Genomic DNA, 25,478 nt, shown 5'->3' on the forward strand with positions numbered 1-25,478 from the left:
CATTGGCCTTATTCTCTCTTTACTTTCTAAAGAACATGAAAATGATCATTCATAGAATAGAATCACAGAATTGGGTTGGAAGGGACCTTTAAGATCACCTAGTTCCAACCTCCTGCTATTGACAGGGACACCTCTCTCTAGACCAGGTTGCACAAAGTCCCATCCAGCCTGGCTTTGAACGGTTCCAAATTGAGTCATTTCTTGAATATGTTTCCTTTCTAGAAGCTCTATTCAATACTCCACAGTTGTGGGTTTTTCTTTTTTTTTTCTCATTTATAGATTGAATACTAACAAGCACGAAAGAACTGTTTTTGGTTACTTCTAGGTCTGTGAGCTCCAGAGGAAAAAATCTAGGAATAGTTAGACTTCCCAGTTCCAGTTCTGAACTCTGACTCTCTTTGCAGTTAAATCAGTACTAAAGACTGGTGTTAAAATGATGTACAATTTGAGTAAGATAGTCCCTTACAAAAAGAGGTGTTGTATTTTTATGTGGAGTTGTCATTCTCTCCAGAACAAGAGATTTACAGCTCCAGTCAGGTGCTGAATGGCCATTTTACAGAATGGGTACTTGCCTTCCAGCTTTATCTTTTTAACCTTTGACATTACTTAGATTACAAATGCAAGTTGACCCTGTTATTTCCGGAGAAATCGTTGTTTTTCACTGTGACAAAAAATAGGCAGGTTAAATTATCAAGAGCTTTTAAGTCCCAGGCTCAAAAGTTACTCTGACATTTTACAAAATTTCATCTAAATCTTGTTTTTTCATTTGTTAGAATTCGTGCAGATAAAGACTCCAGAGCTGCTGCTTCATCTTCAGTTTTATTTTGCACTTAGAGCATTATGTATTTTTAAAAAAAAGTTGCAGCCTACCCAAATTACACTTTAGTCTAGCAATTTAATGTCCTTAGGAATGCACCAAATTATCTTAATCACATTTTGCAGTGATATATTACTACTTTTAAAAAATACTGCTAGGAGAAAATCACAAGAGTACAAGAGGGAGTTGAAGAATAAAGATGTAACACTTAAGGGAAAAAAAAGAAAACTAAACAAAACCCAAGACATACATTAAGCTGACTAGAAAATTAACATTAGAAAGTGTGAAGAAATCAAGAAACAATGCTCCTTTTATAGTATTGGAAGCATCTATCTGTACAACTGTATTTATTTTAAAGTATAGCAACGGAGTACTGTAAAATATACCAAAATAATTTCTCTTTTGAACTGGTATGTTGGTTAGAACTGGTAAATACTTAATGTCGCCCACAGGGGTTTTGCATCAGTTTAATTCCGCCAGTTATTGCGCAGACGTAATGGAGTTAAAGCAACCTCTGCTTATTGATAAGTAGGGCTGCCTGATATAGTACCAATGGTGTCTTCACGGACATAAATGGTCACTGAAACTACTTTTGGATGTAAGACACCGTTTCATTATTTTTTCCAAATAATACTCATTTCAAAAGTCACTTAATTAACAGGGAGCATGTTTCAGAATGCGTTAGGAGAAATATGTTTGTTTTTTTTCCTCAAAACATATTCTGTATTTGTTATCCAGCTTAATAAAATTTTAGTAGCAAGTAGATATAATAGTTCATTATAACATAAAATGGTCAAACACTCTATTTTCGTTTTAGAATATCAGGCTTTTAATTACATTGATGCTATTTAATAACAGGGTAACATCTTATTTTCTAGGTCAGTGTTTTGTATTTGTGTTAGGATTAAAACAGTTTGACATTTAGAATACAAATAAATGAATTCATTGTATTAATTAAAAATAATGACCTAGAAAAATGCTTGCAAAGTAACATAAAGACATCAGAGATGACAATTGTGTCTTATTGCCACTATCAACAATACATCATTAAGTAATACACGAATATACGTATAAACAAAAAAAAATAAAAATAAGAATAAAAGAAAAATAAAACACAACGTGAAATATTCAGTCCACGGAAGGGTTCACACAGACACAGGAAGAGAAACTCAGTTGTCAAAATACTGACATTTCCGGAGAAAAGTAAAGGGCAGCTTTCGCATGGGTGGGTATTTGTTCTTCTATACGTTAGCCTTCTGCTGCCCAAGCAGGGAGAGGGGAAGTATGCGAGAGGTGAAATCCTGAAGCCTTTGAAGCTGAGCGTTAGATTTTTAATGAGTTTGTTCCCGGGGTTGTTCATTTGTACGTACAAACGGCTAATACCATATAGTTAATTAAAAGTACGGTAATTTTCATAAATATGTATATGATATATGAAAATTAATGGTCTAGAGAAATGGGAAATAATAAACTAAATTACAATAATTATCTCTCCTGAAACCAGTTCAGACGTGCAGCTCACACTAGTTAGAGGCACCAGGTTCTGCTCTGTGTCACAGGGCAAAACATCACTGAAGACAAGGTAAACAGTCACCAACTTTGTTCCGATAGAATGCAAAATAAAACCACAGACCATAAATTGCGCTTATTTTATTTCCAGTTCTGTATGTTTCTTTTCGAGGTCTCATCCCTTAACTTTGGGTTGCAATAAAGAGTCCACCCTTCAATAGGATCTCAGAGGCAGCTCTGTTCTCTGGATTAGCAAGCTCCATTTTAGTATGTCACGGTGAAACAGCTTGGAGACAGAGATCCGTTTCTGTTTGAATGTTGGTAACATTCCGTTTGAATGCTGGATATAATTTTTTATATCCTCATTTCAGCCACGTGAACCACTAGGAATCCTGCCGTGACTTTCACTCAGTGGCCTTGGCAGGCTAAGTGGACTCCCAGTTGAGCGCACCTAAACAATATTTTTGGTACAGGTGTGTTTATGATTTCCATTGTAAGACAGGCAAATCATTTCCACTAAGAATCTTCCATCTAAATTAAACCCCATTAGTTTCAGTTTACGTAAAGCTGCAGCGCATTTCCTCCTAGCTGACGTGGTTTCAGCAGCGTCTTTCCGTGTCAGCCCTCAGCATTTCTTAACATTTCACAGGGTCTTTAACACTCAGAGCTGGATGTTTGACTTTTTATACCTTATCCTTTTTATATGCACGTGCCTATGGACTCCCGTCACCTGCACTCTACCGCTGGGGAGCCATGGCTCTAGATATTTCCATCATTAGCAAGACGAAGCCTCTAGTATCTGAAATTAAAACAGATCTTTGATTTCCCACTAAGACCTCTAGAAGAGAAATTCACTTCAATTCTTCCGTAAAACTTTACAACTTTGTCTTCGCAGCGTAAGCGGGAGCCCTGGTGAGGCTGTCATTTGAAGTGAAGCTGCTTCACAGCCCCTTTTGTTCCCTCCCCGCTGGCTGCAGGGAGCGGGATGGCTTGTGGTGACAGCTGTACAGTTACGGATGGGAGCAGGGAGGAAAAAAGCCCTTGTTCAGTTAGGAGGGGTTTTACATCTCTCTGTTTCCATAACTACCCAGAAGGAGAAAAACATGCTTCTTTCATGCTTGTCTAGATTCAAAATTGCCTGTTGTCATCCTTTCACGGGTTCAGTGCCTTTGCGGGTTGGTCGTAGTGATATTTTTGGATTATGAAATTATTGTGAAATTTGTATATTGTCTTCGCTGTTGAAATTTTGACTTTGGCTTATTCTCTGTGTTTGCTGAGGTGTCCTTTTATTTTCATTTGTATCTGAAATGTTTTAGCCAAGCCTTATCAGCCGTCTTCATCATGTGACGGTCGTTCAGCTCACAAAATAATGTTTAGAAGCGTGTTTAATTCTCAGAGAGCCCTAACATCTCAGCGCTCATTAAATATATCTTTGTCCTTTAATCTTACCAGACTTTTTAAAAGTGGCTTTTTTCTAATTCTGACTTCGGTAAGGCAGCGACGTAAATGCCTCCCAATAACTTGTTCCTCTCGGAATATAAACAACATTTGCAGTTCAATGGTTTCTGACATGATCAGGCAGTCACAGCTCGTATTGTCGTGCCGTACTGTACCAACTCACTATCCACGCAGATACCAAAAATGGGACTTTGATAACATTTATGTAAAAAGCAGCAGTACTTTCCAAAAATGTTTGTTTAAAAACTCAGGTTTATCCTGCTACGGGGAAACAGGAGCTGGGCAGGAGCGAGGGGTACACTTTACAAAACATTTCCTAAAAATATACAGCACTGTTAAACTTGGAAAACTTTACAGTGCTTAGAAAAGAAAAAAAATTTTTAAACTCTTTCACATCTTTAGGACAGGTATAATCTAGAGATTTGGAAAGATGATAAGTAGGGAGATGTTCAAAGAAAATCTGACAAATATGAGTTTTTTAGCATATTGTACCATGTTTCTAAAGCTAAAAGCACAGAAAAGTCAGAGAGCTGTTTCCCTGAGCCGCTCATTTCTGCCACTTTCCTTTGCCACCACTTCCAATTTTTTGTGCCTTCAGATCTCTGCAGTCCTGCCCCAGTTCGTGGGGCACAAAAAGATCATCTGTTTGTCACTGTTTCCAAACCCATTACCATTTCTATTAATGAGCTAAGTGAACAGCCCTGTATTTAACCATTATTATCACGACTTTGGTGACCACAAGTACAGCACTGCCTCAAGCTGAAGCTGTAGACCATAGAACCATTTGGTAGAGCTGAGTTGTTCATTCCAGAATACCTGAGGGAGGGCCTGGCAGTGTTTTCATTTTTTTTTATTTTGCATCATTTGATTACAGCTGTCTATTCTGATAGCGTAATGAATCACTGGGACTCACTATGCAGACACAGTCTGTATAAAAGAGCACTTCTCTATGTATGAGATGCCCACTAGACCAAGAGATGCTGTCACATGCATTTAAGCCAGTGCATAACATATGCCCAAAACTGAGCCATCCACTCAGTGGATGCTTAGATTTACTACTTTATTATCTTTAGATGATGTATAATATCTCTTCAAAGAGTGGGATCTCTGTACCAAAGATTTGTGCTGCTTTTATTTGCTTTCATTGGGTATCTATATACTGCAGTACCGTGAAATGTTGGAAAAGTGTGTAACCATTGGTCAGGAAAGGTGGACATATTTCAGAGAATTGTGTTAATTATAAATATAAAAGAAAAAACAAGCCTGCCCAGTTGAAATGGACAGCACTGCCTTTGTTCGCAATGGGCAGAGGTCACACACACTATTTAATTAACGTCTGTCAAGTGCTTTGACAGTCAAGTGCTTGATTCTCAGGTGCTGTGCCTTGCAGTTGTATTTATTGTCTTCCTCCTCACTAATATCTGCAATTTGTGTTGGATGCACCACTGATTTCTTTTAAGAAAGCCGTCTTCTTTTCTTATTTGGGGAAACAAGCGTTGTGTTTGCCTGCTGTACGCGCACACCTGATTGCTGGTAGCACACAACACACAGCTTTTGTTCTTCCACCACCAGCACTGGTCAGCCCCTGACTGCTGCTGACAAGTCAGCAGCGTTGATTACGCTGTTGGTTTCACAGATGGGTGCTTCTTGTTCAAAGCCTTCAAAATGAGGAAACATTTAGCTAATGCCTTGCACTACATAAAGAGATCAAAAAGGTCTAAAAGCTATCTGCTAGTCTTCTGCTACAAGCAATTAGGATAATACTGAATCCAGCCCAAATCACATAGTAATAAATATTTTAGCCATCCCTTAAGCATGTATTGATATTCAGGGCTGTCTGCTGGTAAATAAAACAATCAGAACTAAATTTCTCTTTGAATCTGGGCTATTCTGTGTTTCCAGCACTCACTGTTTTGGGGTTTTTTTTTTTCATTCTCTTTCTGTCTGTCTCTCTCTCTCTCATTTTGTCTCCAGAGAAAATTATTGTCTGCCTGGAAATCAAGTTACAGTGCTAACTGAAATAGTGGCATGTTATATATGGAACAGGGGACCAGGCTGGCAATTTGCTGGGAGCCTCTGGGGTTTGTTTGCCTTGGCCAATATAGAACAGGCCAATATAGAACAGGCTGCAGCCAACTTTATATTTGATCAGAGGTGAATCCTGAAAAATACAGCAGATTCTGTTACAGGAAGCTCCATCTTCATCTCAGCATGTCAGTGGGTGGGTTTGTGCCGGATCATTTGGTCTTGCTGCTTCTGCTTGCATGGATCACAGTCTGTGCTGGGAAACAAATCTGACTGTCTCCATATTTTTTTTCCCATTCTTCCTGTGCATCCAGAAATATAGTGTAAATGCAGTTCATTTTCAAAGCCAGTCACACATGCTCACTGTTGGATTTGTAACCCTGTATGATTATAAATTAGCAGGTATGGGTACCATAGAAGAGTTCACCTTATAAATCAGAACGCCAAGGGCATTCTAGACCCCAAACTCCTTTTTTTTGGTCATTTTTATGCGCAAGCTCTGGTATCAGAATCTCTCCAGTGCTGCATTTAAAGTAGATTTTCAAGAAATTAGGGGTGTTGTCCTACTCAGTATAAACAGAAAATGTGTTGAAATAGTTCCATGGTCTAACACTGGAAATATCAACTCTGTAATGTGTGAAGACATCCTTGAGGTACCTCCTAATGTCAGTACTAGTGACGATAATAGCCTGAAAATTGTTTTCAATACATGATACTATGACTTCCCTACGTTTGTAATACATTTGTAACAGCTCCATTTACACATAGAGTTGTAGTTGTCTTCCTCAAGTGAGTAAACACTGCAGCTGACTGTTGACCCGTTCTCATCGCAATAAGGTGTGAAGAGTTTGTCAGTGTGAACAATGAAAAATTATTTAGCCCAGCAGGGCACCTCACTGCCAACAATCTTTTGAGCAGAATTATCATATACAGCCACATATGTGTTGTTCAGTACGGAATTTAAAAATATTTTCTTTATCTCCAGCATCTGTTACTGTTTTCTTTCATAGCGCAGGTGTACGATACTGTTAATAAGACTAAAATCTAGACACATTGATCTGCACTATGAAGTCCTGCTGCCATAGCTGTATCTGGAGTAGAAAAAAATCATGCCTTGCATTTTACATTTCTGTGCTGACAAAACCCAATAGAAGATGACACTTGTAGGCTTATTCCAGGGTTGGTATAGCTGTACCAGCAGTGATAGCTCTCTGTCAGCCTATGCCCTGTCTTCACAGGGAGTGCAGCTGGGGTGCTGAGACTGCAGGGTACAGCCTTGTTGAGCCTTTGCTCAGGGGTGCAGTGCTCCTGCTGTCCATGTTAAGCGCCTATCAGTTCATTTCATCTGCCTTAAGGGCTTCATAGTGCATCATGTTCAGGAGACAGCCACAAAGAGTCAGTTGCTTTTGGGTGCCTTTGGAGGAAGCTGGCATCCCAAGAAAACCCCATAATCAGTACAGACTGGGAGAGGAGGACTGAGCTAAGTCATTGTCTGTCTTTGGACTTCATCGCAATGCAGGATGAAAGAGCTCCCCTATTCATCCACTCCCCCCATCTCTAAGATAAATGACCCTATGCAGGGGACTCACAGCTTTGTTGTGCCACCTCACCTTCTGCCCTTGAAAGAGTTCAACTGGAATTGAGTTCAACTGGAAAAAAAGAAGAAAGTATTTATCTGTAACAGGTTACTTCTCACCTTCTGTGAAAAAAATAAATGAATGGCTCTTCTCAGATTATCTAACCTCTCCTTAGTAATTCCAGGGGAGAAGCACCCATGTTAGAGGACATTCTATCTGAGGTGGTGCATGAGACATGCTTCTGTCTGGCTTCAGGGGAGGTTCAGGCTGGATATCAGGATAAACTTTTTCTCCAAAAGAGTGATCAGGCACTGGAATGGGTTGCCCAGGGAGGTGGTTGAGTCACTGTCCCTGGAGATGTTCAAGAAACGTGTAAATGTGGTACTAAGGAACATGGTTTAGAGGGCAACATTGGTGGTAGGTGGATGGTTGGACTAGATGATATTGGAGGCCTTTCCCAACCTTAATGATTCTATGATTCCCCTTTTTCTCTATTACTATTCCCTTTCAGATTAAAAAAAAAAAAAAAAAAAAGAATAAGGGACCCATGTTTTGTTCTCAGTCCCAAGTTTAAAGCTCTTCTCCAGAGATCTGTGCTTGTCTTCACACTGCATGGAGGATAATATAGTCAATAGGATATTTGTGAACCAGGAAACAATTGAGTCCCTGCCCAATAAACCCTGTAGGTTTCCAAAAGGATGTTGATCACTGGTGGCTGAGTTTGCAGTGTCAGGATGCCTCAGAGGAGATGACAACAGCCTCGGCTGCTGCAAAGCCAAGTACAAATGTGTAACCCCATCAGACTGGCCTGACATTGCAATGAGGCATTTGGTTACTGCCTCTCTGCAGCTGCTTCAAGCTACATAGCAAGGGTAATTGGAGCATCTAATTTCGGCACACATTAGGCTTTGGGTGTTGCAGTAAGGAGAGGAAGTTTTGAAAATTACTAGAAAATCATGAGTTCTTGTGTCTTCCAGTAATGCAGGTTCACTATGGTACACACTTTCCCATGACTCATAACTCCCATTTGACAGCTAGATATTTTGCTTCATAACTTAATTTCTTGTGGCTTCTTGAACACTCCACCACCATCTATCAAAATGTGCAAGTGTTTGCAGCGCTGCCACAGAATGGTTAAAATGCTTCTTTTTCATAACTAGGGCATAACCTTGGGAATTAATCTCCCTAGTTGTTAAGGCGAGAAAATAATTGGATTTTCTTTCGGGTAACTTTTCCTGGCCTCCCCACATTTTCTGTACAAATCATGAAAGCATGGGTAAGCACTGGTCACTTGCATGTTCTTCTCAGGAATAATTAGTGATGTTTCACCAATTACCCTTTGCAGTCTTATAATAGGTTAGTTTTTTCCAAACAACTTTTTATAAACGCTATTTGTAAGAAGTGCCATATTTCAAAGTTCTTTATATTTTAGCTCTTCCTTGCTGCCTCCCTTTAAATCGCATCTGTCTGAATTTAAGCTGAAATAAAAAGTTTTTCATTAAAAGTGGAAAGAAACTTGAGAGTTTCCACTGTGCCACAGGAATGTGTGTTGGAGAGAATCTTTGACTGGGCGTCCAATCTCCACTGCATTTGAAATACAGAATAAATAAACTTGGGGAATAAGTTCCTTTTTCATTTTTACATCCGATCATAAGTAATTAAAAAAAATAAAATTTACTATATCATTTCTGTTCCCATTACTTGATCTATACAATTACGCAGTTGTTCTTGGTCCTACATGTGATCCAAGGCTTATGGGCTCTTCAGTTGTAATTTGTCCATTAATTAAGAGGAAGAAAATGTAGTACAATGGGTGGAGCTGGGGACCAGGAATCAAAGCATCTGAGCTCTTCCTTCTCCATTAGTGACCTGAGGAAAGTCACTTGTACCTCCTGACCCATATTGTCTCTGGGACTCTCAATATAATTATGTTTAAGTGCCCCCAAGCAATGAAATGAAGGCTGAAATGGCAAGATAGTGAGCGCTTCCTTTCTCAGGCTCCGCAGAGATGCTCAGCTGCAGGTTTCAGGTCAAGTCCCTTTCAGATTCTATAGCAATATGCCTCTTACAATTATGGAAGAACATGCTGGTGTCTATTATGTACTTCTTTATGAAGAAGACATTCAGTTAGCCTTTGAGAATGATCGAACATCAGCAGTGATGGAGAAGATAGAAAGGACTGGCTTGGTTTCTGAGATCTCAAAGCGTGTATGAACCTGGGAGGAGGAAGGAGGATTCCTTCCTATTCCTTCCTTCCTATGTGTGGGTATTTCCGGTGATGTTCTGGGAAGAGAGAACACAAGTGCCCACCCTACTGACACCCTTAACAGTCATTACACTCCATTTTTATCTGGATCTGCGTAAAAAAAAAGAAATCAAATGAGACAAAAAGCAGATGAACAATAAAACCTCTGTAAGAACAAAGAAAGCAGGGGAATAAATAAACGATAGGAAATACCCAGCACTTCTCTTTCTGAGTCTTTCAGGGACTTCCATGTGTTGGAGAAAAAGCTGGAAATGAGGAGGAGCCCGGAAGAAGGACTAGCAGGAGATGGTTGGGATCATTTTTCACTGCCAGGACTGCACTGTGTTGTTTCTCCTTTTACAACTCATCGGCAGGCATTATTACCTGGTGAAAAAATTTGTTTTGCAGCTCATCCTGAGCCCTCATAAATCATTAATGCCTGGCTAAGCACAGTGTGAGCATTACAAACACTCTGAGAATGAGGGCCCGTTCTGATATAACCTTGTGTCCAATACTAATGCCTGCTAGTTATTTAGCAATACAAAGGGGCCTCAGCTAGGAAGATCAATGAATCAATGCAGACTCCTGACTTCCTTCTCCTCTCCACCTGCCTCTTCTCTTTATGGTTCAGAAACTGAGCTGCAAAAAATGCGGGACTATGTGTAGTCAGCTCTCTGTCGAGGGCAGCATGACAAGTCCAGGGCAAAGGAAGGAATTAGGTCCTCCAAATGGGAAAAGGGAGCTCCAGGTTCTGATTAGGGCTTGTTCTGATTTCTTTCTTATGAGCCAAATTGCACAGCTGTTCAAGACCTGTGTTTTGTGCTTTGCATCCTTTAATGAATGCATGAGGTGTAAAACACACTGGAGTGTGGAAAGTACGTAGATAGAAACCAGGACCAGGAACTGCAGGACTGGATGTAATTAAAGACTGTTCAGTAAAGTCGAAATACTGAGTCTATTACCTGGGGAGCTATCTGAGGACTTAGGTGTTCCAGTAGGCTCACACAGTATAGCAGATAGCACAGAGAGCTTCCATCATCGGGAGGCTGAACTTCGGGTCTCAATATTCAGCCATCTTAGCCACAGTCATATGTCAAGGCTGGTCTCTACCACCTGCTCATCCTGAGCCCACCTCCAAAAATCCCAGCCCATTCAGAGTGAAGCTAAACCCTATTTCCTCTTCTCTGCCTGAGCGCAGTATCCATCTGTGTGGTTGCTGTACGATTGCTGTCTTTGAACACTAAAAATAATTGATCATCAGCTTTAAAAGGAAGAAATGGAATGAGGTGAGATGGAGATTGACCTCTTGTGTAAGTGCAATCTTAAACTTGGGTGACTTAGTCTCGGTTGGAGCCTTTGTCTTGAAAGACTGCTGCAGGGAAGATTGTAAAGGGCTGCCAAAGATACTAAAGAGAAGGAGCTTGAATGGGAACATAGGAAAAATGCCAGTGTCGTGGGTGGAGGACAGTAGATGGGCAGATTTGAAAAGGGAATGACAGAAAACAGAAGTGAAATTAAGAGGAGGATATGAGAGACTGTCAAGAAAGTTCAAAGGGGAAAGTAACTGTCTTGTAGGCGTGAAATGGTAGAAAGTTGGCCCAGAGGAAAATGTAGTTGCTCCAACTGGAAGTGGGAAAGTGGGCCAACAAAAAAAAAGAGTCGTTCATACATGAAAAGGAACAGAAACATACTTAACACACTTCCTTCACAATTCCCTCCAAAAATATGCAGCAGTCAGAGTTTGACCCAACAGGTAGCACAACAACTAAAACATTGGTGTGTTATCAGTGTTGTTCTTCTGCTAAAGCCAAAACATAGCATCGTACCAGACACTACGAAGGTAAAACCAACTCTGTCCCAGCTGAAAGCAGGACAGCAACAGTGAAAACACATAGTGCCATTCCTGTGAAACCAGAAGAGTTAGTCACTTGGGCCCTAAATCAGGTAAAACACCCAAAGTATCCATGGTCCTTCACTGAGGCCTGCATCGTTGTACTTCAGCTGAGATAAATTCCTTAAAAATAGCCCCTGCTATAGCACCCACAGGACAGAGTGGTTTATTTTCCTCTATTATAGATCTGACACAACCTGCTGTTATTTCCGTGCCCTCTCTAATGATCTGCTTGCTCTCTGGAGAGCACTGACCCATTTCAGCACAGAATAATTAGCCTTTCAGACACTACTGTGTTTCCATTAAATAGACATAAATGTGCAAGGTGACATTTATTTACTTAGGCCTGAAAAATGTGCACCACGGATGTTGGGGCTTGAGAGAACTTCAGTTTGTTTTAATGCAACAGTTGTATATGTGTATGTTTTCGTGTTGTTTAACTGCCGGTGCTTCTCTCTTGTGGAGTTTCACTGGAGGAACAGGAGAGCACAAAGATTATTTGGGTCCCTATGTCATAAGGCCATTTGGCAATGCTTTGGCAGCATAGTGCCCGAGCCTGACACAGTGGCTTTAACTTAATTCTACTTACACATTCCAGCTCTTTTTAACTTTGGACTCCATGTAAAGGAATGTTGATTTACAGATCTGTCTGAAGAAGGATGTGTTCAGGGTGTTACAGTGAGAAAATGAGAACCTTGACCTATTGCAAACAAAATAAAACCAAAATCCTTTGATATTTAAAATCAGCTCTTTTATCATCTTGATCACTGGCTTTTGAACAGCCAGACTATTGCCTAGGTGAAAAGTGTATTATTCATCTTGATAGCCACTTTGGCCCACAGAGTTGGAGGGAAGGCTTACCCTTAAAAGTCCAACTGGTTTGTAAAACACGTAGGTTGCTCAGCAGTTCACATCTACATGTGAAGATGTGGCATGCTATTATTCCATTCCGTTAGTACCACTAGGCTTTATAGAAGGAGGCATCAAGCAAGGTAGGTGCTTTATTGCAGGATGGAAACACTTTCACAGGTTATTTTAATCATTACAATTCTTTCATGATGTGTGAAAGTTGATTGTTGCTGTAAATGAAGCCATTGAAGGCTAAAAAATAAAAATGCTGTGATGGTAAAAATCCTTGGAGTGCAAAAAATGGGAGTTACTATAAAAGGCAGTAATTTATTCTCTGCGTGAGATTATTTTTTATCATAAGGATGCTTTAAAACTAATTCTTATATATATATATATTGTAATCTATATAGCTGAGGTATATTCCAAGATGTATTGATAATTCATTTAATTTTGTATGCACTGTAATCTATATATTATTTATAAGTACTATTTTATTCTGTTAACTGAGAGGCTTAACATGTTTTTACTATGTTAAGGATAAGTTATTTTTGCAGGTCTTGTGGTTTTATTATTTTGACCCATATCCAGTTCATATTACATCATAATACCATATTTTTACTAATATTATTCTAGTACGTTCAAAGCTTGTTTGCATTTGGATAGAAATTCATTAGCTCTTGATTTTTATTATAACAAATTATTTTAACTTTTCTGTGATATTGCATTCTCTGTGTTTCTGATTTGCTGATGCTTAAATATTTTGTTTTCATTTTAACCCTTCCAAATTTAGGATTGTTTTTGCTTTTTTTCTGTATCTGTTTCCGTTGTTTAGACCTACTGGTTCCTGCTTTTTCTTTTTCTTTTTTTTTTTTTTTTAATATGTTACGTTTGTAACTTCTGTCTGTGTTGAGCCAATCTTACCAACAAAAATATCAGTTGTTTCCTGTTTCTCTACTTCTTTACAAAAAAAAAAAATTGAAAAGTAAAAAGTAAAAATAAAAAACTCTTAATGGGAACCCTGGCACTGTCTGTCTTCTCTGTTCTGCAGAAATGTTGAAGGAGTTGAACCAGCAACGCAGAGCGAAAGAGTTTACAGACCTGAAAATTATTGTTGAAGGCAAAGAGTTTGAAGTCCACCAAAATGTTCTAGCTTCCTGCAGCTTGTATTTCAAGGACCTGATTAAAAGGTTTGCCTTCCTTCCAGCTGTGATCTGCTCTGTTCTTTTGTAGGGCGCATTTGTGTCGCTTTTTTTTCCTCCCCTCTCTTGCAGGTTTATGAAGATTGAATCTCCTGTCACAGAGCCAGTAGCCATTCTTTCCACTTCCTCTGAATGTATTTCCAAACTGAGACTCAGATCCATTTGTTACACATCTGACTCGTACAGTGTAATTATTTCTGATCAGTAGAGGCCTGTTTTGGCCGAAGAGAGTGTTCCACCACTGAGAGATCTAAGATTTAAACTGATCTTCTAATAGCGATTCAATAGCTGATCTACTGATAGGCTCTGACTAAACACTATCGCTGTCCATGCTTTCAAGGGAGTCCGTCACGTCTGACAAAAGTTTATCCTTCAAGCTACACTGAGCTGTCAGCATTCTGAGGAACGATGCTGAGACGTCGTGCTAATAAAGGATTTTGATTAGCTTGATCCCTTCACCCTGAAATCTTTGTTACTTGCTTTTGCGTGGCTTTGATGGGCAAAGGGATTGATATTTTTATTATCCAGGGATTTTTGAAAGAATTAAAAACAACTGACGAATTTCTCTGTAGAAAAGATTGGAAATAAGACCTTTTTTTCTGGTCAAAATATAGCTCAGTCTGCTTACTAGACAAAGCATAGTTGTTTGCCACAAACACTTAGCTTAGGGTAGGTGCAATACGTACATTTTCTAAACATCAGGTCTCCGCCTTCGCATTTTCCCCCCTCTGTTTCTAGCTGATTGATTCTAAACAGTGCATGATAATCTTTTTTTTCCATTACATTGATTTTTCAATTTGTATGCTTCATATACTTGCATAGGAATAAATTGGTGCTCTCGTATTATTAGTAAGTTAGAGTAGCAAGTAGGGAGAAAAAAAAACATGAGGATAACTTTCATTTTTCTCTCAATCATCAGCAAATTAATGCAGCTGCTGATTTTGCCTTGCAGTATTTTCCTGAGCAGACTGAGCCTGGACTGTGCTAAAAAATGGGATTAAAGAACATTTTGCTTGCTTCAAATCCTGTTTTTAAATTTCGCCAACTAACACAATAGTGACTGTATTTTATTTCAGGATGGCATATTGGCTGGTATCTCCTTTCAGTGTATTATGTCCTTTTGCACAAAGCTGGTTTTATAATTATGGTTATATATTACACTTCTATGATATAACTGTGCTGACTGCCTTATCAATTATTCATAAAAAATATGTTGGCCTAGGAAGCATGTCTTTTCCCCTCTGTAAATCTAATGATTGCTAGCTGTAGCTATGCCAGATCTCTCCTGTCCTCTCTCTTCTGTCTGCTCATTATCATTTAATAGTTAAGTCTGGAGAATATGCTTTTAGGGTGACAAGGTGTAGAGTCTGGAAGGAAAGAAGATCTTAGAATCAACTTAGAGAAATCCAAAAACTGACTGGCCAAAGACTGTCACCTGCATTTTGCTTCAAAGACGTCTGCTTGTGTGCATAAGTCACCAGGCAGCATCTATTTTTAGAGGAATGTTGCTGCTGCATTATTTCCTTACCGAATGTAGATATTCTTTACATTGAATGCTATTTTGGTATGCACTCATTTAAAACAAACAAACAAACAAAAATTAATTAAATTCTCTGAAAAGAGACTATAAGCAAAACCATAGATTTCAGCATTACTGTTTGTCAGTTGTTCACACAAAGCTCACTCGTGACGCAGGAAAAAAATAGTGAGAGGTTTAGCCCATTTGCCAACCTCACCATTTTTTGCTTTCTTTCACATCATCATCAGCAATAAGTACTGCAGAGGTCGATTTGTGCCCACAGTCAGGTCGCTCCATCCCAATTACTTTCCATGTATGAGTATAATCTCAGTTGTGCACATGTAACCTTGATGAAGGCTAATGGAGTTGCACAGGTGTATCCAAGGCAAAAATACCTTTATTACTGATGATGATGCTTGAATAGGGAAAAATCCAGCTTGGTGTCTGGTTGAGTTTGCAAAAATGTCAGGTGAGAAAAATAAATATTCACCTGCAAATTGATCAAATGTGTCTTTGCAAGACAATAAACTTAGGACTACAGAGGGGAATTGCTGAAGACTTACTTTCTAGAGGATGTTTGCAGTGTAGAGCTTAGTCCTTTTAGAAACCCCATAAAGTCGGTGAAAGTCTTTCATTGCAAGAGACAATCAGTACTTTTTAGGATCGTGCCCTTAGTAATCTAAAATCATTATGGTTCATAGAGTCAGTACGTTTATAAATGCAGCATGTCTAGAATCCTCTCCTGATATTTATTAGTAGCTCCCTTGAGATGGCACTTAAGGCTTAATGTGATTTATATTGCACTCTTTGTGTTATTATAGAAATCAAAACAAGAAGTGGCGTTTTTTCTTAAAGAATAGATGAGATCTCTTTATATGAAATATAATATAAAAGCCATTTCAGTCAATGTGTACTAGGGTTAAACTCTGAAGCCATTCCAACTGGAGGCACCAGTAGGTTAGCAGAAACGTCAGTGGGAAGATGATCTATTCATGAAGATGCTGTGTGCATCCATATAAAGATGCAGAAAAAAAAATTATACATTTTTAGAGTATTTACTTCAGCTGTTCTTTGCCATGGGCTAGTTACTGTTAACCTCATGTTCTGCCATCGATTCCGCTGTGTGTTGTACTTGGTATCTGACAGTAGAATAGCAATTGGTGTCTCAAAAGAATAAAAATGAAATGTTCAAAACCAAATAAGATCAATTATTCCCTCCTTGAAAAACAAAACATAGACAAAAAGCAGAATAGAACTAGAGGTACATGCCCAACAGCAAGGCTATTTGACAAGGATGAGTCTTGGTATTAGTAGGGAAAAAATACATTGTTTTCAGTGTGCACTGTGAAGATCTAGATTTGATTGACCGAAACAACTCTAAAATTATTATTTATGAAATAAATTTGACAATGAGAATGCAATTTGTGACCCCTTATTTTCTCATATTGTGGTCCCAATCCAGAAAAGTTGTTCACCCATGTGATTTATCTTCAAACAGACAAGCATGGCCCTTTTGAGCCAGAGCTAGTCCAGCCCTCAGTCTAAGCTCAGCACCGTGCCAAGCACTGTAATGTTGGAAATGGGTTCACCAGTCCCCTCTAGGAGTTGCACAGCACTCGACCGCAAACCAGGACTCCGTGTTCTTCTTCCTCCCAGCAGCTGCTGATCATAGAAAGCATTCTTAGTCATTTTCAGTGCAAAGTCATCTGAAAAAACCTAGGTATTAGGAGCAGCAGGTGTGAAATGTTCCTGATGTTGGCTGCTCTTCACTGCAGGAAAAAAAAAAGAGAGGTGCAAAGGACAGATGGGGCATGCTCAAGGCTACTCCTGTAGCAGGACATATTGCAGTGACTTCAAATGTCAAAAACAGTTTTATACAGTATTAAACGTATTTGAGGAGTGTTAGATTTCCCTTAGTTCTCTTCATACAATCATTTTTAAAGTGCAGTCTTTTTCTGAATATTTGTGAATGTTTGTGCCTACTTTATGATAGGTATGAGGTTGAGTACTTGTGGCCTTACTGCTTTCCCCTTCAGCCACAGAGCATATAGAGAAGTTGATGTATTTCATCTGTGTGTAGGATAATCAGGTGGTTAATCAGCTTCTTCTGACTCTGACCTATACAAGATTACTGCAGTATGGGACTTTAGGGGAAAGTAGACAATAAATAGCAGCTGGAATGGGGATCTGGGCTCTAAATACCAATGTTGTGTTTTGAGTGCACTACCAACCACAGTTGCTTCCAATCTGCCTGAGTTTGCCCTCTAATTAACAAACATCTGTGTTATGGGTACTTAAGAACTCAGCCTTCCCAAAGTAAAGGTCTAATTTCTAGTGCAAACAATGAAGAAAAGCACCCTGGAGTCTTCCAGGAGGAGCCTTATCTGTTGGTTCAGGTACCCATGTGCAGGCAGATAGGAGATACTTCAGGAGCAATTAGAGGTGGTTATTTCTTGCTATTAGTCCACCAACATTTAAGCCTAGAGTTGGCATCTAGGGAAGGTTTAATCTGTACTTGCCATCTCACCTCTTGCTGTTTCCTTCAAAAAGGAAGACAGAACTCTCCAGGAGGTAAATCAGCTCTCAATAAAATAGGTATCTAAGATATGAGGTGAAGGAGGAGACCATCCTTCATGCTGTCCATAAAGAAAGAGTCAAGGTAATTTGATTAGACTACAAATTTATGATGGGTGTTACCTTGCTTACTTAAGGGGTTCGGCTTGATCTGGTTGTCTGGCCTTCTCCTGCAGTTATGAGGAAGACAGGAATGTCCAGAAGGCAATTCACCCCACCTTATGATATAGCATAGTATAGATAACCTTCTGGAAGTGCTCATTTTTCATTGCCAAGAAAGTCTAGTCAGCCAACTTTGATTAGACACCTAAAATGTAGTTGACTAAAGTACATGAGCTATTCCTTCCAGAAATAGTGTTTGTATGGATGCTACATGCATATGCTTCTATATATACAGGAAAATCAGAGAGTAAGGATCCATACCTGCATGCCCCTCTTTCAGATTTTCTTATTTAAGCCAATGTTGCGGCTACAGCTCCTTGGTTTGGGAGAGGAAAGAAACAAGTTCTGTGTTTTTCTATCTGCCGTAGAAGAAATGGGTGGAAGATGTGTGTGTCCTGTGAGGAAGGAAGGAATGGAAAATCCTATGAGGAGGCGTTGTTTTTTCCGCCTGTGTTTGGGATAGGCAAGTACAGCTGCTGGGTAAATGGAATATCTGATATTTCTGTAACAAAGAGAGCTGGACCGGAATGTTTCAATTTGCTGTTTTTCTTCTTCTTAATCCAAGCCAAAATGCTGGAACCTCTACCAAATATGACATTAATAATAGGAAGTACTTGATATAAAAGCCTTTTCTTGGCCAAGAGGCTGGCTTTTATAAGCAGACTGGCCACAGAGAAATAAAACTGAAGTTACTGAAGATACGCAGCTCCTGCCCCATAAGCTTTATCTTTTCAAGATATCCTTTTAACGATGCCTTCTAATCTTGCAGTCATACTGGCTGCCTAATTCCAGCAGCACAGAGCAGTAAGTCACATACACAAAGAGCTTCAGTCACAAAGCAAACATTTTTGATGCAGTGCGATCTGGCAATGCTGTGTTCATCCTTCTTTTCCTAAGGAGCAGAGCCAGTGAGTTCGTGGCCAAATTGCTTTTCCACAATACCTTGCTTCTTTTTGCAAGCATTTCTTTTTTCTAAAATAGGGCTGTATGTACTCTTAGGGCTTGGAGGCAGAGCAGGAAGGCGGGAGACGTAAAGCAGTTAGGGTGAAAGGACCAAATTCCTTTTGCTTCACACCTAAACTGAAGACAGAGATGTCATTCTGCATTTTACACCATTGTGAAGAGAGGCAGCATTTGGATGCAAGACAGAGAAACCTGCCGCTATCCATCTGAAACAGTCTGACAAAACTGCAAAAGCATTTAGGTGTCTGGAAAACAGACTGTCTGGTTTGTGTTTACGTTGTAAAAAGCCCAAAATGAGAAATAGCAGATGAAAGAAAAATCTACTCTTGGTGACCCCTTCATGTTTTCCTGCTTATTAAGAACCTTGCTTTTAGCTCCAGGAGAGGAGAAGGCAGCATTTCTACATCTGCACGCTTCAGCTCCACCATAGAGCAGAATGAATGTGGAAACAAATTATAACATTTCTTTGGAAATGGAGAAATAGGGAGTTAAAAATATGATGCTTGTGTCAGATGCCAGGAGAGGTATATCGTATGTAGACGGAGCTCCAGTGGTTTCTGTTAAATCATTTAAAGGAGTCTGTGGGAATGGGAGGTTGCATGGGAGTATAAAATATTCTTCATCCCTTTACTGCCTGGGTGCTGGCTTGAATTATGCTATGGACATTTTCTCTTAAACAAGGAACTGATAATTACTGTGCAATCCTGGCAAGGGAGGGAGCCTTCTGCATTCCGTGCCCCCCCTTTCCATGAGCCACACTCACACCCGCATGTCACAGCTGCCTGCTGGGTTTCAAATTTTGCAGCTGTCGGGCCTTGGAAAACATGTTTTCATCAAGCAAAAATGTATGGGCTTCTACGTAAATGAACTGCAGCTTACAAATATTCAGCAGTGCTAAGGAATCGCAGCCCGGCTGTTTCCCAGCCCTGGCTGTGGAGGGTGAGTGGCTTGGGCTGGATGCTGGCTCTGCCGGGTGGGACAGATCCACGTGCCCTGCTCAGAAGAGAATCCCTAGTGAGGAGGACAGGAGGGCTCCTTTTCAAGCCTGGAAGTACCGTGCAGAAATGAAGCTTCTGCCTCATAATGGCTGCAGCTCACTGAGGCACCGTGCAGAATCACTTAACCTCTCGCTCCTCTCCCACACTGACAGCATCTCTATTTACTGTAGTGTGGGCTCCTCACTCACATAATTTCCAGACACAACTACAAATCCTGTGAATCTTATCCAAGAAATGACAGACTAATCACCTCTCTTGCTCGGGCTAGACCCATCTGCAGCCATGCAGCTGTCATGCAATTGCTCGTAAGATGCTGGTGTGTGCGACCCACCTATATTTACTTACATCTCACAGCCATGTCTAGGCTTGACTGTGTTGAAATTTAGAGGTGAAAGGGAACACTTATCTAACAAGGTCCAGTTTAAGCTAAATAGATCAAAGACAAGGAGAAAAACTTCCATGGCGCAGGAAGTAGAGCTATGTTCTTGAAAGCTGTCATTTTGGGCAGCTTCCAAAAGTATACCTTGCCTTAAAACAAGAGTAATCAAATCTATGACTCCAGCATGCTATCAGGTCGCTCCAGGGATCAGCAGTTCATTTCCTTTTATTTAAATCATCAAGGATTAGCCACTGCTGGATTGGGATAATGAATTTGAGTTAATATGACCAGGTTATGAGCACATCAGATTACGATCCTGTCTTTTTGCTTGTGCAGCACGGGGCTTCGATGTGCTGAGAGTTCTGTGGGGGCATGGGCAGGTTCTGAATCATAGAATCATTACGGTTGGAGAAGATCTCTAAACTTGGCTAGTCCTACTGATAACCCATCCCCCCATGCCCACTAATCATGTCCCTCGGTGCCACATCCCCACGGTTCTGGAACACCTCCAGGGACGGTGACTCCACCACCTCCCTGGGCAGCCTGTGCCACTGCAGCACCGCTCTTTCCAAGAATAAATGTTTCCAGATATCAAACCTGAACCTCCCCTGGTACAACTTAAAGCCATTACCTCACATTCTATCACTGGTTACCTGGGAAGAGAGTACAGTCCCCATCTCTCCAGGCAGCACTGTCAGTGGAAGAGCAGCATCCCCTTTCCACGCATCCCGTGGCTGTAGGTGATGTGATGCGATGCGATTACCTTTTATCGACATCCCAAGCACAGGCTGCTTCTACATGTACACCCTAGAAACAGCCTGTAGCTGAGTGACAAAGAACCGGTGCATGACAAAATGAGTTCTAATTACTGAAATGGTGATTGGGATCTTTGGGCACTACCATAATCGTTGTAGTGGTAATAAATAATAATTGTGGTTATCATTATTTTATTATTGTTTTCCCTCTAGACATTGCATTGATGAGAAAGCCTTGGATAGACTTACCTAGATAATTACTTGTATAAATTTCACCACATTCCTAAGAAACAGATTTATTAGCTGCATAATGCCAGCTCTCTGCTAAGCTGTTTTTTGATGATGTAATAAATATCATTAAAACAAATCAGATTTGGGTTGGTTAAGGGGGCGAGCTTTACGCTAGACAAGAATAAATTTTCATTCTGTCATTTTGTTTTAAATCCCCCTTCCCGTATAATCTACAAAAACCTGTTTGCATCTTTTATTTACCTTTAACAAACAGTAGCTCTCTCCTTGGGCTGTTTTGCCACATGTTTGCCGAATTAGGCAGCCAGAAGTACTTACAAACAGGTTAGAGCCCGCGCTGGCAATGAATTGGCCTGGCTTTTCCCTTCCCCATCTTATGAGAATCGGTGTATTCTCAGTCCCTGGCAGAAGTCTAGGTCATGGAATGCTGTTCTTCCAAGGGCGCTTGCTGTTCGCTTGTTCATTCACTTGCTTAAGCCAGCATCTTGAAACTTGTCATCTTCTTTCTTAAATCTCAGCAGGGAGGCAGATTGCTGCCTCAGACTGTGATCCCCATGCTGTAGCCTGCCACTGATCCCTCTACTTTAGAATCAGGCTTTACCCGGCAATTAGACTGCGTTCCCTCTTTGAATAGCATTAAGGGTATAGAGGAGACGTGGCTCTTTTGTTAGTTTTGTTTTATTCTGGCCATGTTGTTTGTGAACAAAAGCACTTGCTGATAATCCCATTGCTCGACTTGGTTTGTAATGATCATTTGTGGGATGGTGAATTAGCGGAAGGCTGCCGTGTGCCCCAGCTCGCAGCCATTCATTTTCCTGATTTCCCTCTGGTAGAGCAGGTGCAAGCAAACAGCATTTGACCCTAATAAGTTAAACCAGTCTTGCCAAATTTTGTTTGCCTGGAACGAGGAGCATTATTTGTATCAACGTCGTGGTAGAAAGTGAGCAAATTGATTTGTCGGTCAGGTAAATTTTCATGACAAATTTGCAAGCCTGTGTTTAAACAGTGTAATTTATTTAATCTTGTGATTTTACTAGTTCTTTATCATAATCGTACAATAGCACCATTACAGTATATGTTTTCTTCTCTCGTGAGACAGATGGATAGTGGCTGAGGCTCCAAGATAGTATTTCTCTACAAGGTAGTATAACGAAGGCAGAGATTTGCAAGTTAATACATTTTGAGCCGATAAAATAATTCCGAGGGAGAAGCAATGCTAGGGTGTAATTTATTTTTAAAAAATCCTGTTTAATAGAACATTCAGTGCCTTATGACATACGTATTGCAATGATGTTGCTCTATAAATGTCCCTTCCTGTCATCATTTACATGATGGATTACCTTGCAGCTGCATAAACTTGAACAACTCAGTAAATAACCTCTGTGCACTGTGTGCACATGCATCTTGGGGTGTGTGTTGTGTGAATGCATGTGGGTCTGTGTGTGCAACGCTGCTTTTATATCTCATGAACCTGTAATTAGGATAAATCAAGCTCCTCAGTATGAAATACTGCTTTCCATGTAGAGTGGCTTGTCTGTTCTGTTCTTAGCTGAGGGTAGGTAGAATATAACTAAATTTCTTGTTTTATCTCCCAAGATAAATAGACATGTGGGTTTTGAACCATTTAATAACTCTGACGATGAAAAGTCAAGTAGTGGACAGTTAAGATGCAGCAACACGGCACTCTCTTTGCCTGGAATTTCAATGCTTTAAGGGTTGTGTTCCACAGTAAACAAGATACTCAGTCTAAATTGTATAGACTTGAACAGGAGTTTTTAATGAGCACATAGCTTACAGACTCTTAAGCCTCATGAGAAGCTGCCTGTCCCAGTCTGGAGTCCTTTTTCAGTAATCAAAATAATTTGACTGAGATAAAAAGAAGAAGCTTCCCGTCATTTAAGTGTTTCATCTTACATAAAAATCTTGGATTTCCTGTTTTCTATAGACCGAAACACTGGAGAGGGAGCAAAACAATTTAATTTGATTTTTTCCCCCTATCTTGGTAGCAAATATTTTGCTCTGGTGGAATGGGAACATAATTAATGTAGGGTAAATGTTGATGTTCCCAATTATGAAAGGAAGCCAACAAGATCAGCATGTCAAGCTGATGGGGCAGATCCTAGGAGCACGCAAGGAGATAAAGCCAATAGGCAGCTGCCAGGCCAGGATACTGCTTTGCTCCATGCAGGGAGAGACCAACCTCAAAATACGTGCCTCTGAAGCACATACTGGGATGGATCTGGAGCTCCTGCTTGTGTGCTGGCAGTCCTGTAGAATCCTATTAGCTAATCCTTGTGCTTTTAGAGGAGGTTATTGCAATTCCTGGAGTATATGAAATCCTAAGCAGTAGATTTGGGGATTGGAACTAGATGATCTTTTAGGTCCCTTCCAACCTAAGCTGTTCTGTTATGATGATTATAGTCAGAGATACCAGCTATTCTTCAGTTGGAATTCCAGAACTAGTCTGATTTGGGAACGGGTTGCCCAGCAAGGTTGTGAATGCCCCCTCCCTGGCAGCATTCCAGTCCAGGCTGGATGGGGCTGTGAGCAACCTGGTCTAGAGGGAGGTGTCCCTGCCTACAGCAGGGGGTTGGAACTGGATGATCTTAAAGGTCCCTTCCAACCCCAGCCGTTCTGTGATTCTACAATTTCTTGCAGTGCAGGTAATGGTGGCAGGCTCCCTGCAAGCTGATGGGCCGTGGGTAGGAAGAAAGCAGAAGGCACTCACCGAGTCCCATGTGCCACACGCTCTTAGCTTCAGTAATGGTAATTCTGAGAGTGCCTTTATTTTACAAGATAATCGTTTATGTCAGTACCCATCTACATCATACCTTTGAGCCCACAGCACAGTGAGTCATATGGCTTCCGATGTAAATAGGTGTCACAAACTGTGTCAGGCCTCCTGTTCCCAGCGAGGCAGTCTGGGAGGAAGTTGAACCAACTGTTCCTAGTCAGTAATGCACATTTACATAAAACGTTTCACATTTTTCATGTTTATCCTGTGCAGATGGCTCCATTTTGAACATCCAGAATTTGTTTTGACGTTGTGACTGTAGCTTGTAAACAGAGAGTTGGCTGGCATCTGCACCGGGGAAAGGTAGCTCTTCGTGTTTCATCTAAAATGGAGTGAGGCTGTAGCCAAACAGTTAGTCACTCAGAATGAGGTTGGGATCCGGCTAAAGGCAGCACGTCCAACCCAGGAGGGAAGACCGACCCAGAGGCGGTAGCATCGCCCATAAGTTGACAAATGGATGCACCCGCGATGTTTCACTTACACAGCTGCTTTAGCCAGGCTCAAAATTCAGCTTTGCAACTCAAAGCATCTCACTATTAAATGTTTTGAACCAAATCGCACAGAAGCTCCGCGAAGTGAATGTGTTGATACAAATAATGCAGTGAGAAGGCATACATACACGTATATTTATAACTCGAGGTGCAGAAAACTCACTTGCATCCCTATTTAGCTTGAGAACACCAGCGATGATTCTTGTCTCTCTGTATTACATGTACGGAAATGATTTTGAACGACAAATGGATACCAAAAATGTAAAGTTCTCTACTCTTAATGTCTGTGGTCAGATACACTCTAATCTTGCAGATGAGGTTTTAGGGTTGTTTTTGCTATCAGTATTTAGACATTTTAGCTCTTCTGTATACGTTAGTTAACAGAAGAGGGCACCAATTTTATTTTGTTACTTGAAAGAATTCAAGCCACCTTCTGCTTTAAAAGGCACCCCGTGTCTCTTTCCTCTTTAGTTTAAGTAATTAAATTGAAGGATAGATAGCCAGAGCATGTTCAAAGCCTTGGCTTTATTTTGTCAAACCTAATTATTCCAGACAATATAAAATATTTTTCTGTAACCCCCCTCTTATCCACTGAGAGTATATATGTGCTTCCTCCTTATCTGTTGGTTCAGTTCTGCTTGCACGTTGCTCAGGTCTGTCACCTTGCTGGAGAAATACATGATTTGTAAATCTGAAAGAATTCCCCAACAGCTACCGTAAAATTAAGCTGTTAAGGAGCTCTTGTGGCTTGTTTAAATGTAGACCTAAACAAACCTCTTTGCTGTTTAGCTCAAGATTAATCTTTTAAAAGTCCTGTTCTAAATCACTTCCTAATTTTAATGAGTTTATATATCAGCCTTTGCCAGATTTTTACTGTCGCCGTTCTCAAAGATTACAGCAATGATAAAGATAGGACTAAAATTGTTTATTATATATTATTCTTCAGAAGCACAACTTTTCCCCCCAGAGGCTGTCGGGAGAGATATTGATTTTCTGCCACTGCATGAAATGTGTGACCTTTATA

The 25,478-nt window shown here is 40.3% G+C and overlaps 1 protein-coding gene across 2 annotated transcripts in view; it reads left to right on the forward strand.

The window, feature by feature from the left end:
* KLHL29 (kelch like family member 29) overlaps positions 1-25,478 on the forward strand; it is a 395,213-nt gene that overhangs the window by 309,793 nt on the left and 59,942 nt on the right. For both annotated transcript variants that reach the window (XM_021391022.1, XM_021391023.1), the window contains one exon: positions 13,420-13,558. In XM_021391022.1, the coding sequence (XP_021246697.1) occupies positions 13,420-13,558 (139 nt within the window). The remainder of the gene's footprint in view (positions 1-13,419; positions 13,559-25,478) is intronic.

This window comes from Numida meleagris, chromosome 3, assembly GCF_002078875.1.
Source record: "Numida meleagris isolate 19003 breed g44 Domestic line chromosome 3, NumMel1.0, whole genome shotgun sequence".
NCBI classification, from domain to species: Eukaryota; Metazoa; Chordata; class Aves; order Galliformes; family Numididae; genus Numida; species Numida meleagris.